The sequence below is a fragment of the Stegodyphus dumicola genome, chromosome 4 (genome assembly GCF_044657685.1).
Source record: "Stegodyphus dumicola isolate Sdum_Otavi_A_Nest chromosome 4, ASM4465768v1".
Taxonomy (NCBI): Eukaryota; Metazoa; Arthropoda; class Arachnida; order Araneae; family Eresidae; genus Stegodyphus; species Stegodyphus dumicola.
Window position 1 is genome coordinate 254,413,026 of NC_140771.1, and position 15,268 is coordinate 254,428,293.

A 15,268-nucleotide genomic window follows, 5' to 3' on the forward strand; every position below is an offset into this window, starting at 1 on the left:
ATGTTATTCTGAAGATAACTAGTATAGCTAAACTAGTCAGAAAACATCATGAATCTTTAGGGGGGATTCTTATTAAAAGGGCTTTGTACAAAACTTTATAACTATTAAAATATGGCATTAAATTTTATTAATGTAATTTTTTTAATTTAAGAACTAGTAAAATTTTTTAACTTAATATTTTGTTGTGTCATTTATTATGCGCTTTAAGTAATAAGAAAACTAAAATATTTCAGCTGAAAATATTTTAGTACCTTTTGTTACCAAGCATGTCACCTTCTAAAGTACAAGAAATGAAACAGAGTTGTAGTGTGGTTTCAATACCTTCAGAAGAAGGCAACATTTCAAGGAAATCTTCTGTTTCATCTAAAAGTAAGATAAAATTGTTCTATATAGGGAGGGGAGCTGCATTAAAAAATTTTAATGTATTTAAATTGATTATGTACATTAAATTTACTACACCATTGTAATTATTGACTGTGATATAATGTATGATGTATTTTGTGAAATATTATCATAATTAAATGGTGCTTTTAATTTTCTCTTGTATTAAGTTTTTAATTTTTAAACATTATTTATATATATATATACAGTACAAAGTCTGTAATCCAGACTCGTCGGGACTTTAGCGATTCTGGATTAGGGTTTTTCCAGATTATAGATCATCAGTTTAAATCTGGTAAGATGGCATGCAGAAATTATACAATTAAAAATATGAAACTATAATTTATGAAATAAAGGACAATTATGATCTAAAGGGTATCAAATTAAAAAAAAAAAAAAAAAAAAAAAAAAAAAAAGCTTAATATTTGTTTGTTTACGTTATTAAACATTTATTTCAACTCGCCCATGCCTAATGTATGTGCATTCTTTACGCGCATGCATAAAGTTTGTGGGTTTGAGGTTCAGATTATAGATCATTTTGGATAATGGACGTCCGGATTACGGACTTTGTACTGTATATTGAAACATAATATGTATATATATATGAGTAATGTTTTGCCATCATAAAATACTGATTTTATAATGTTCATTTATGCAGGTCATTCAATAGTATCACCATTTTCTGAAAGATCAAATGGCAAATATAATGTAAGGCAGCTAGTTTCGGAAAAACTGAGAAGGAAACTCGATAGTATACTTCAGGTAAAAATTTTTGACTATCAATACTTCCAGTTTCATGGTAAAATTGCTTTATTTTGATGTATTTTTGAATATGTACATGACAATAGCCAGCTCAGACATGTGTGTGCCATACAAGTTAGGTTACAAGTAGATTTACATGCTTTATATTTAACTATAATTTCACTGATTAGTGTTTTGTAAAATTCATGATATAAAGATTTTCAGGTACTCTTTTGTTATTGGGATGGGATTCAGAAATGTATGTATGTATATTGGGCATATGTGTGTCTACACATACATATATATGTACATGCATACATGAACACATACATCCACACATACATACATGTACACACTTCTGAATCCAGTTCTGATAACAGAAGAGTACCGATTTTTGTTTTTCTCAAAATCCTTCTCTCTTAAAAAGTACCTCTTGTTATTAATGAGCAGAATAGTATGTATGAGCATAAATATAGCTAAACAAATGTTTTGTGCCAATTCATAAAGTCACCAGTGAGTTAATATGATTTCTGCAGGGGTACAGATAATCATGAAATAACATTCATTTGCAAAAACATTTCGTAAAGACAAAATATTACCCATTGAGAAATCTTAAAAATACAGCTTAGATTTTATAAAGTTTTATTTATATAATTTTGATGCTATTTTACATTATTATTTATATAACATAACATTTAAGGCTAATATTTAACTTTTATCTAAAATTTATAATTTCTCAAGGTTAGCAACATTAGCAGTGGCCATAACTGGTACAAAGTATTTCAAATAGTCTTAAGATTAGTGACTGATACATGTAATACAAATATCAAAATTAACTAATAAAATTTAAGTTTTAGATACTTAAAACTACATCAACACTTATTCAGTTCTGTTGAAGTGTTTATGGATGGTCATTCTGCTCTTTTGGCTGGAGCTTAAATAGTGCCCTATTTCACAGTTTTTCTCTCCCAGAGCTAAACATTTTTTTTTTCCATTCTTGTGTTAGTGCTTTTTATATTGGATGTTTTTAACAGTGTTTTTTTAAAAAAATGGGAGGGAGAAATGATAAAAGAAAACTGTAAACATTTAACATGTTTATAGTCTCCATGCATAGGAGAGAAATATTCTGAAGTTTATGGAAAAATTCAGGTAAATTTTGCTTCTTTTAAAAATACTGAAAGCTTTTATAGTTATTCAGGTGAACTGTGGCAAAAATTTTTACGTCAGCATTTAAATTCGCTATACAAGAGTATTGCTAGAGAACACAAACTTGCATTTAACTTTCATTTAGTGACAAATTATTTGCTAGTAAACGTGAACATTTTGTTAAAAATTGCACATTTTTTCTCCCCATTTTAAAGAATGGATAGGGGCAATCCTAAGTTTGTAGACTTAAGACAAAATTTCTTTGTTTAGTATCCTGTACTATAAACTTCTTTTAAAAAAATTAATTTTTATTCCTCAAATACTGTCTGTGTGGAAAATCTCTTCATTTCTCTTCTTGTTTTTATGCATGTTTATTGTTTGAAAATCAGATATCTTAAAAAGTTATTTTTCTTTTAGAGCCTATACAGCAGCATAGTTCTTTTCATAGTAATAAATAGATTTGAACTAATATTTTATTCCATCATTCATTTGACAAACAGAATCATGTTATTCTTTTTGTTTTTTTCTCTTTTCCTCTATTTACTAAATTACAGTAAATTTAAAATTTGTGTTGTGACTTATCTTACATGTCTAACAGTAACATCAGACCAAGTCCACAAGTTTTATCATAACAATGAGTGCAGGATTGTGTCTGTCATTGGTTTGGGCCTTTAGCCTTAACTAAGGTGACAGTATGACTTTACCTAGCTCCATCCCAGTTCTGCAAGAGAATCTCCTGAGGATGGATTGAAGGGTCTCCCATCCCCTTTTCCCTACAACCAAACCACTTGAGACAGAGCTTAAATTGTGCTGGAGCCTGGCTCTGATACTTCTTAATGTTTTGGTATAAATCATAATTCTAGTCGGAGTGCACCAGAGCTCTAAATAAGAAAGCTCTAGCACTTCTTTTATATAACTGAATAACAAGTTCAGCAGAAATTTAATTTCTAAAATTTTATTAAATAAAAAAATTCTGCTAAAAATCGATTCTAACTTCTGACTGTATTCATCTCTTGGCTTGTGAAACAAACCCTTAGAAAGAGGTTGAGACTTTTAAGGAAAGAAAAGCCTCCACCCACATGCCAAAGGCTTATTTTCTGAAAATACAGTGAATTTATGACAGCGGGTAAATTTTTTGTGCCAACCCTAGTGCCTTCCTGCGGAAAAGAGTACCTGCAAACTTTTTGGAAAGATGTAACCAAAGACGGAGGAGGAAAATTGTCATTTGTCACTTTTTTGTTAGCTAACGCTCGGATTTGAGGTGGGGGGGGAATTTATTTTCTTATCACATTCTGCTTGAGAGCTAGAATTATATTAACAGGAGATCATTGTCAGATGGAATGCTGGACTCTTCTCTCTTTGTTTTCATTTTTACAGATAATCCGTTAAAATTTTCTTTATATTCTGTTGCTGTTTATAGCACTCCCTCTAGTCTCATTAATGGCACTTTAACCATTTTAGCGTTTTTCACTGGTGTACCGGAGAAAAGAATGGTCTTTATTTTTATCATCCCTTGAAGTAATACATTATATTCAGGGCTTAAATTCAACTAAAGACCAGTTGAGGAATTTCTCAGTTTTTTTGTAAAATTTAAATTCCAATAGCAGCACTAAATAAGTCAAGGTCCCCAGTACTTTGTTTTATTATTTAAATATTTACCATTTATTTAAGAGTTTATTAGATTTTATTTCCTTACATTTGAGTAATAATTTCAGTTATTCAATTATTATAAACATGAATTATTTTAATAATGAATTATTTTGAATTAATTTTATTAGTCATTTCATTTATTTATTTATTCTTGATCCTGACAGTCTTCCATAGCGCCCAGGTGCTTCTAATTTTAGAAATTAAGCCCTGATTTGAGAAGACATTTGGCTCGCTGTGTATTTTGAATGCATCCTTGCTCCAAGACATTGTACCCTTAACGTCCAAGCATTCTCCAGGATTCAAACCTAGGCTCATTGATACAGCAGCCAACATTGCTAGCCACTGTGCTTACCATGGTGGCAAATTTAAAACTTAGATATTGCTGTGTATTGTTAACATTTTTCTGCTTGTTGCACTACATTCTACTAACCATTCTTCTGAAGAGACTTTTATCTGTTTTTAGAATTTTTTTTTCCATGTTTCAGCAATTTATTTTTCAGTCCACCTTTAGTCTCGATCTCAATTGTTTACATTTTTTTGCTATTGGTAGAATTTTTTCTTATATGAACAAATGCTGAATACTGTTATGCTTACCATAGTAGAAGCAATTCTTTGAAGTATGTATTAACACTTTAAATAAGGATTAGATATAAAACAGCTGTTGCTGTTTTTTTTTTTTTTTTCTCTCAGCAACCAAGTGAAGAACATCAGTAACTGTGTCCTGCTTCAATTCCTGATGAAGAAATAGGAGGGCTGTATAGGTGTTGTTTTTTCAGTTAGAATCGGATATTACTAATATTTATTTTAACAACTAAGGCTAGATTGTAGCTTTTCGATACAGATAAATTAGCTTCCATCTGGAAAATGACAAATCTTTTAATGCTTCTTGATTGGTTTCATTGCAGAAAGAAGGTTGTTATTTAATCAGTTATAATATATTGAAATACTTACTTTTGAGAAGTAAATTACATTGACCAATAACTAAATTTTCTATGGTGAGACAGTCTAAGTGTATCTTGAAGCTATTATGTTAATAATGCAAGAATAGTCAAAGCTTTTAAACTTTTTTTTAAATCAAAGCAACCAGTGTTTTGTCTTGATGAAACAAAGCCTGTAGACACAAGTAAATGGGTATTGAAAAATGAGTATTTTCTGCATCTTAATAAAAATGATAATGGGTGATATGGCTGATAGTGATAAATCTTAAACATTTGCTGAGAAAAATTTCAAGAGGAAGATTAGTAAAAGATTAAAATCTATTTAATTCTTTGTGATTCATGAAGTATTATTTGTGCTAATTTTAATGCTTGTTTTATAAAATACAATCTCTTCTTATACGTTGCACTTTTTTTTTAATGTGTCTGTTTCCACTTACTATGTGTTTATCAAAGCTGACTTTTTTTCTGTCACATTGCCTGGCATGTTAAACATAGCTAATTTCTTATACTCCTTTTTTAAATTACTAACTAGTTTTCCTGGTCTTCATTTTTTGTTCTTCTCTCTCTCTCTGTATATCTTTTATATTTTCTATGCAGAGCATATAATTAATTATACTAGGTATTAAACACTTAATTGATTAATTTGTAAGTTAGCTGTTTTATATCTAATCCTTATTTTTTTACATGAATAACACTTTTCTTATTTTTTCTGTTTTGCACATTAATATAAGTGTGGTATACCAGCTGACTTTATATACTTAATTCATATGGTATGAAAGCATTTTGATAAGAGAAAATACTACATAAAATAGTAGATGAAGTACAGAAACTGTCAAGAATTAAAAAGGGCCTTCATCATAAAGTAAATCATAATTTATAGTCTGAAAAGAAAAACTGATTTTAAAATTTACAGTGTTAAATCTGAAATTGTATTTTGCTGCAGTGTTGATATAGATGCATTTTGAATCATGACTTTTTACTTAGTTATTATACTTTTAAATTAGACATATACAAATTTGTTTCTGTTCTGTATTTTTGTTTTTATTTATATATTTTTATTATTGTTTTATTCATTAATATATAAGTATTTAGAAATGGATTATATATGGACATTTAGATATATTTTACATCAACAGAGTTGATTATATATTAATATGGAAATTAACATATTGCTACATAAGTATTGACTTTTGGCTAATTATTTATCACAGGCTATAAAGAATTATGATACAGAAGATACTGGCAAAATTTTACCTGCAAATTTACATAATGTTTTAAAAGTGTTTTGCTGCCCTCTATCTCTCCAGGATTTTACTATGCTGTTGAAAAAGGTAATTTCATCTAACTTTTGGAATTTGATATCTAAGAGCTTCATTGTTATTTTATCTGCTTTTTGCATATGCAGCGTGTAGAAAATGCTTGAGATTGATAGCCAGTTTTACACTCTTACTGAAGTTTTTTTAAATTTATCAAAGATACGTATTTATAAAGAGTTTATTAGCTTGCAATTTATTATTTTCAAATTTAGATTGAAAAGAAATTTAATTCTACACTTGCATGACAAATAGAATCATTTCCTGAAAAAAATTCAACATTGCTATTTTTTCATATTACAGTTCCATGTGATGGTTTCTTAATGACTCTTTTGAAGGAATTATTTCTAATTAAATTGATATTATATTATTTATTTATTTATTTTCTTAGTCATACTGTGAAGTCAAATATAGTTATTTTAAAAATGCAAAGTTTTTACTATATTAAAATAAAATATAATTATAAAACTTTAAAAATGTAGTCAGTTATATTAAGACTACTTTATTATTTTTTACAAAATGGCATCCTAATTAAATATTGAAATCATATGCTTGATATTTCTTAAATGTCACATTCGCTGTTTGTTTAAAATGTCTCATCACTTCTGTGCTATTCTTTATTTGATTTCAACTTAATATAAATATTTTATTTTGATTTATTTTTTATAAATTGCTTTTTGAATACATTTGTAATTTAGTTTTATTTTAAAATATGTAAAATTACAATACAATTCTTAAAAAAATAGTTATTAATTTGTTAATTTAAGACATATTTTAGGTAAATTGTGTTGTTCATTAGTAGTTCTCCATCACTTATAAACCACTATAGCAAGTTCTTATAAGCCACTATAGCAAGGATTCTCAATCAAAGAGAAATTCCTCATATGAGAAGAATTTCTAGTTGGGGGGGGGGGAAGGAATGCAGTCAGCCTTTTATTCATCTATTCAATATTTAGTTTTAGTTCATGAATATAAAAAGCTACTTTTATTTGAGTTTTGGTATTTATCAACATTTTCTGTTGTTTAAGTTATACAAATCAAGATAATATAGCTAAATCTAGATAAATATATATTTTTTGAGTTTTGGAAAGGGGAGAATGATTTTCTAACAATGGTGAAAGGTTGAGAATATGGGGGAAAAAAGAGGTTGAGAATCCCTGCACTATAGCTTATGTCTTAAATTAAGTAATAACAATATATATTTTGCCTGCATCTTTTTCAGTTTCATGTGTCTTAATTATCTTTTTGAGTCTTTTTTTCCCCCTTTGATCTAATTCTGAATATTTCTTAAAAATTATTTATTTTGTTTTGAATTCTTTCTTTATTCTGAAAATTCCTTTAATTATAATTAATTGAAGGAGATTTTTCTCTCTGCTCTTCTTCCCGTTTTCTCTGTCTTCAAGTTTCCTACATGTTCAAAATATTTATGCAAATATTTTTTCCTAGACTTAATTGCAGCATATTTGCACTTCCAAAAATTTATTCAAATTATCTACTGCTTTTCATAGTTAGTTTCTGTGTATTTTTGTATTAAATATGTAGTGAATTTTATTTGATATCAGTATATATCACTTTTAATTCCCATCATTATCAATTAGTTTTTAGATAAAAAAATTTCATTCAGTAATTAAAAAAAGTTTTTGGTAATACTAGATTAGTTTTGGCTTAACTAAATTGTTCACTTTTTAATTATAGATAAATATCATGAAACTGTAGTTTTTATTTGTTGCTTGCATTCTTTTAATTAATGATGAAATGGTTTATACAATAAGAATTATATATTAAATTCAATAATCTCTGCATTTATTTTAGTATTTTTTTTCCTGTATGCTTTAGGAAATGATGGATGAAAAAGGACTTGTGTCATACAGGTCATTTTTATCTTTTATGGTTAGCACAGGAAAAGAATTTAATGAGACATCTTCGTCTAAAGTAAATAAGTATGTTTTTTTCCTCAGATGATTTGAATGTAATTTAATCTTTCTTTTTCTGTTGTTTTAACAATGCATAATTTTTCTTTGCATTTGTATCATGTCCTAACTATTTATGATTTTCTGCATTTGTAGTGCAAAACAAGATTTTTCCATTGTTTCATTCTTCATACTTTGTGTACTTTGTTTTTAAATAAAATTTTCGTTTTAGATATTAGCTGTGTTTCTGCTTTAGTTTGGAGAATTTTTAGTGCTTTATGATTCTTCAGTTAACTATAATCATATTTTTTAATATAATTTTTTTACAGTAATACTGCTTTGCATAATAAATGCTGTCTATTCCTGGATAGTGTTCAATATGCAGATTATGTTTCTCATAATCTCTCTATTGGAATGATGTGTTCAGCAAGACATTACAAAATTACAAAGCTTTTCGAAAGAATTTTAAAGAATATTTTAATCTTGGAACTTCTAAAAATTTACTATTTATTAGTTATAAAAATATTTACATGCATTATGTGTATCCACAGTCCCACAGATTTTCAATTCAACTTAATAAGAGTCTTTTTACTTCCACTGGAGGTAGCAGACTTTGCTGTTCATCTAGAAAATCTGCCTTTGGTTTCTAGGACTTTCAGATAGCATTGCTTGGCTTTGACCTGAACCTTCTAAAGGTCCTTATTGAATGCCAGTAGGCTGGATCTCTTGTGTTCTCTTCCTCATCAGAAGAAATTTTCCTTTGGTTTCCTCATGTTCCTGTTCAAGGAGTGCTTAGAATTTTTTAGTAATATATTAAGAAAGTATAATATTAAGAAATATGCTTATTTGTCTGCTGTTTTGTTTATTGCTTCTCCCCCCAGATGTCTGCTCTGTATTTATGTGCTGTCTAAACATAAACAAGTTTAGCTCTGCATTGTATGTTAATAATGTTCACTTGTGGCCCATGGTGTTAGAGTCACAACACTTGTGTCACTTGACACATGATGAAAGATCATCATCATTGTGCAAGGTATTACTGTATGTTGTATTTAAACAGCATTTGCTAAATAAGTAAGCAATTCTCTTTTGCAGCATCGTTTGATTTATTAACCTATTTATTTGTTGAATCCACTGAGCTAATAGTACAATTCCACTTTGTATTATTATTATTTTAATCTGTTGTCATTATTGACATAGTTAACAAATTTAATAAATTCAAGAAATTTGTACAAAAATTTTTGACATGTCATTGGAAATATTTTTTGAAAGTGAGATTGTTATATTTTGCCAACTAATAAAAATTTTGGTGATGATGGATCTATGAGGAAAGGGCACATTTTATTTCACTTTTTTTGGCTTCTCATTTTAAGATAAATTGTATATTCATTATTTTTTTGTCTATATATTGATTTGGAACTGAGAGTTCCTCATGACTGCAACATATACTGTTCCATAAATTCACCTCAAAAATTTCTCATATTGATTTTGAAATTATTTCTACGTTTACTGGCAAAAAGGTAATCACTGAAATTGTTGCCGAATTGCCGATATCTAATAAAATCATACATTAGTTTAAGTTATTTAAAATGGCAAAACCACGAAGGCCAAAGAGGAAGGATGCCTTTGTGGAGGACCTCTTGAGGGAAACTGGCTCGTACTCATATTACACATGAAAAAAAATCTCAATGCTGTCAGCTCATTTGTCTGGGATTGAAACCAAACCAGATATAACTATCAGTATTCAGAGGTCTTAACCATTTGGCCACTGGTAGGGCTATAAAATCATAGAACAATTCCTGCTAAAAGAAAACTCATTATGATATATGGCTGTTAGAGTATCCAAAAGATCTTGACGTACTGAGATATTTACGTGGAAAAAACTGCAGTTTTTAAAATTCAGGTGATGAGAAATAATAATTTTGACTTATTTATAGAAAAGAAATAAGAGCATTTAAAAAAAATTGTAACACTGTATACTGGTAATATTAACTAGATGCTTAAAATTTGATATCACTGACTGCCATCTTCCAGTTGATATAAAAGTTTAAAAATTTAACATAAGCATACTGTTGACCAGTCTAAAAATGTAGAGTTAATTTTTTGGCATATTCTATCCTGTGTATCTAAAATTATGTCATTGTGTGTATTATTTCAAATATTTCTATGTGTTAATAAACATTTGTAATAATCTTTTTGGAAGTTTTAATTTTACAATTATAGTAAAACTTGTAAAATTTTTAATAGCCAACATGTTTTATTTAAACTAAATAATAAATAGAAAATTCTATCTAGTAGAAAAAGTTCTTTTTTATCATTTCATATGAAAAATTATGACATTAGACCTCTCATTATGACAGCAGGTAATATATGACGCATAAGAAATAATTAGTTAATAGTGCCATCATGAATTGATTTTTAAAAAATATGGAAATTATTTAAAATATTCACTCTATGTGTATATGTTCAGTAATTGCAATAAGCTGAATCAGTGATCATGGATCCTGTGATGTAGTATTTATATTAATAAAACAGAAAAGAAAATTTCTTAATGCTGATGTATTTAATGAATGTAAAAAAGCTTACCTTTTAAGGCTTTCAATGGTATTGTGAGGAACATTTTTAGATATAATTTAAAATAATCTCTGATTTCTCAGCTAAGATTTTCATCTTAAACTCTTAGCAAGCGAGTCGCTGTAAAGTCTTCTTTCGTCTTAACTTTTGCAATGAAGAATATTATAGTATTATTTAAAGTATATTTCCCACCATTTAATAAGCTGTACCAAACAAATTTTTCTCCTTTACAAACTTTGTGTGTATGATAAAAGCTATGAATTACTGAGTCTCAATCTGAATTTTTAGTACTTCCTTATTAAAGCTGCCCCAGAATTTAATCACTAATCAACCGAGATGTAACATGTAGCAAGGTATAAGAACATGTGGCGAAATTTTGGCAAACTATTTCAGTTGATTAACCATTCAATCTTGAAGGTCTTTATAATAAGGAAGTACTGAATATTTTTAGTTTTATTTTCTCTGGCTTTTGAATGTAAATGTAATTGTAATTTTTTACAGGGAGGCTGTATCACAGTTAGGTACTGAAGAACTAGAAATTGAAATTAAAGAAAAGGTACGAGATTGAATTATGTTTTAACACACTTATTTTAATTTTTATACAATTTAAATTAAACCTAATTTGTTTTCATATTGTATACTTTAATTTTAATAACCCTAGTTTTATATTTCATTTTTAAGTTAGCTTTTGCATTTATGGTAAACAAGTAAATTTATTGCAGATATTAATTCTCATCCAATTTACTGCTGAAACTTAAAAACCACAGTGCTGGATTATAAACTGATTATCATCAATAATCCTAGAAACAACATAAAACACAATTCTAAGTGATGGGATATGAAGTTAATAAATTCATATTATCACTTGTAAAGTGTCCAAGCCTAAGCCAATGACTTGTGCAATATTTTTATCTTTGTATATTTCATTTTATTTTAGTTATTCATTATTTATTATTATGTTATTTTTTTACATCTTTGCTTATGACTTTGGACAAGGCTTTAGCATTTCTGTGTTAAAAATTAAATAAGTGTTTCTACTGTTACAGTAAGGACTTATTTTTAAGTTCTTACTGTAATATTAAAATTTTTCTACATGAGCGATCAAGAAAGGATCTTCAAATAAATGAGCAAATGATAATATTTGTGAAACTCTATAAAGGCATGGTATTGAAAGCAATAAATTTTTAAATCAGTTGATGAATTAGGTATATTTCTCAAACACAGTGCTGCCATTTAAAGGCCTTGATTAGTTTACTAATTTTATATCTAGGTAAAATGACTTAAGACTGATAGATTAAATAAAAGAACAAAAAGTAAGCACAGTTAGTGACAAATATTTCATATTCTCCAAAAAGACTTTATAAATTACAGTTCAAAATTTTATAAAGAATTATGAAAAGGAAATGTTAGTGTCTTTGTTTGTTGCAACCCAAAAACCACGATCTGCAAGAGAAAAAAGGTTCACCCACTCCTCTCCCCAGAGAGATTGCATGCTGAGAAATATGAAATCATTTAACTTTATTGTGAGATTGTGGTATGTCCCAGTAAATATGTGAAAAGGTTGAATTAGCTATTTGGATACAAAAAAATTTCCTTTCTCCCATTGCCAATTTTCCTAAAATTTGATTAAATAAACTTAATGCCAGTTCTGCAAATTATTCAAGTTGATTGCTGTCTATTTTGCTGTCTGGGATAGAAAATAAACCTCTATTTGGAATTAATATCACCTATTAATAATAGTATTCATAACATTTAATGAGATTTAAAAGACTTATTCACTAATTCTACCAACACTTATAAGGCTCCAATGCTCTCTAATGAATCAAATATTGCTGTAAATTATAATGACTAATGAATCACTTTTAATGGTTTGATCTGTACTGAATATATAATGCATTTCAATGTTTTATTTTTATTTGACATTATACTTGTTTTCTGTCCAATTTTCAACCTTTGCTTTTAATTCTCAATGATCTGTTTTGAATAATTTGTTTGATGTGTTAATATTGATAAAGCATGTGGAGAGAACTAAAGTTTTTTAACTTATCAATGTTGATGTAAACTCATAGAGTGCACAAAGAGAACTACATTTTTTGATTTCTTAATGATCTCCCTCAGATTTTTTTTTTTTTTTTTTTTTTTAATTGCTCTCATTTTTGAAAATGTTGCTTGTAAACATTGATCAGCTGAGTGCATCCATGCCATATGCATTTTTTTTTCTTTTTGTCCTTTTTTGTTTCCATTTTTTTCTGTTTGTCTTTCTGAATCATGTTAACTAAGATTCATTTAAGATTAATTGAGATTAATTGTTAATTCTGGAAGTAATACCTAATAATAAATAGCAACTTAAGTAAGCAATAACCAAAGTAGGCAACTCATACCCTAAAGTTTATTCATCTCATAATATTTTAAACGTAACATCAAAACAGTTCACAGAATGCAAATCATAAAATTAGATCATAATGATAAGGCTTATAACATCCTTTTCGTTATATTAATGGAATCCGAAAATGAATAGTTTTAAACATATAAAAATACTATCTTAACTGTTTCCCAAAATAAAAAAAAAAAAAAAAATAAAACTTGGAATTCTAATTTAAATTGCTTTTCGAATCTTTGCCATCATCAACTTCAAAATGAAGAATAAATAATTAAAACATTTTGACACTTTCTAATATTTTCATATATTGAATAAGTATTTTTGTGTGTTAACAATTCATACACACTTTGCAAATAACCATTCTAGTTGGAAAAAAAGATTGGAATTTTTTTTTTTTTTTACATTTCTAAGCAGTACCAATTTTAATGAGTGAAGATAACTGAAGCAAGTTCAGGTATCTTCATCAGTTTACATCCCAAATATGAATAGTATAATGAATATAAAAAATATGATGTGTACACAACATGACTTCCTTGTATGGAATATTAAATTATATGCATTTTTTCTTGCATTTCATTTAAACTTATTGGATTTAATTAAATCTACTTCGCTGACAGCGCATAAACCACAATAGAATAAATGCATGCTTTAAAATTCACTCTGTTTGTTTACCATAGCGACACTCTGGCGCTAGGTTCACTTAACAGTATTATATTTCGTTCATATTATAACTCAGAATGCACAAAATTTATATCTTTCAAAGAATTATCTAATCGTTGCCACATGTTCTATTCAAATACTATAAGAAAGCTAGAACAATGTATAAAAGAAATTAAGCAAACAAATCAAAGAAGAAACAGTTTTTCACAGGCAATTGAGTATTTCTCATTCAATTAATTCAGTTCTCACTTCATAACAAGGCAAAAATAGATAAAAACTCAAAATATCTGTATTAAAAATTACTAATTATTAAAAATTAAATTACTAATTATTAAAAATTAAGTAAATCTTAAACACTTATTTCCTCGAAAAAATTCCCGAAGGGATTAAGCATGATTTAATTCGCAATAATAAATGAAGGCATTATCTTTGTTGTTGCGAAGCTACATTTCTCTAGATTGGCAACAAATCCACTACTCTGCTGTTTCAAATGTAAACAAGCAATAACCGCAATCAAAAAAATTATTAGGCTTAGCGGCACTTAAACAATTTTTAAATTGTTGATAATTCTAAAAATATTGCATACAGATTTACTAAAGGCATAAAAACCTTAACTGGAAGATAAGAACAATAAGAATAATTCAATCATTTTTGAAGCAAAAAATGTACAATTTACAAACATATAAGAATAAAGAAACTGAGATCACTGAGCCAGGTAACAGAGTGGATATTTATATAAATATATTTATATACGTTTGGCGCGGCCGATTGCAATCAAAATACGAGGTGCACATCTACATGTTATAGCAGTCCTATATACAAAATTTCAACGTTCTGAGGCTACTCGTTTTTGAGTTATGCGAGATATGTACGTACGTTTGTACAGACGCCGCGAAAAATTCTCTTCAAAATTCATTTTAAAGCAGTTTTATAATTTTTTTTAGAGGAAAAGAGTCCTTTATTCTATCCTAACGTACAGATATCATGCAAAAACATCATTAAATTGCATTCAAAAGCAGTCAAAATGGATATTTTCGTTGAAATATGCTGCCTGAAACTTTTCGCGATTACAATACTTCCTTTTTACTTCGTACAAGGAAGTAAAAATGTATGGCAAGATTCAACACTCTGTACATGTGAACATAGATCAGCTGATTGTGGATATACATCAATTATGTCAGTGCTAACTTTATTAGCACTAAAAGGAATCAATAATTAATTATTGTAATTAGTTAACTGATTAGACATGGAAATACACTATATTGGGGTCCTAAACTAAGCTGAGTTATAACTCTGTTATAAGCAGTTTGCAGAACTTAACTGGTAACTAAAAATATTTCTTCTTCAGTCTTAGAGACAGATGATTCTTAAATTTGTAATTGTATGCACTTTTTTATTTTGTATACTATGCAATATCTAATAATGCTAATATGCAAAAAATATTGTCAATTTTGCATTATGTATATATAATGTAAAATAAGAATAATACATTTAAATAAAATGCATATTTAATTCAGATCAAGCCACTGAAATAAACATATAATTGTTTGCATATGCAACAAACATGATGAAAATATA

The 15,268-nt window shown here is 27.9% G+C and overlaps 1 protein-coding gene across 1 annotated transcript in view; it reads left to right on the forward strand.

Annotated features, from left to right (window-relative positions):
* Positions 1–214: 214 nt before the first annotated feature.
* The window catches only part of LOC118180181 (EF-hand calcium-binding domain-containing protein 6-like), a 54,878-nt gene continuing 39,824 nt past the window's right edge, over positions 215–15,268 (forward strand). The window contains exons 1-5 of the mRNA XM_085814417.1: positions 215–369; positions 1,040–1,143; positions 6,068–6,187; positions 8,006–8,109; positions 11,152–11,206. Coding sequence (XP_085670543.1) covers positions 267–369; positions 1,040–1,143; positions 6,068–6,187; positions 8,006–8,109; positions 11,152–11,206 — 486 coding nt within the window. The 5' untranslated portion in view covers positions 215–266. The remainder of the gene's footprint in view (positions 370–1,039; positions 1,144–6,067; positions 6,188–8,005; positions 8,110–11,151; positions 11,207–15,268) is intronic.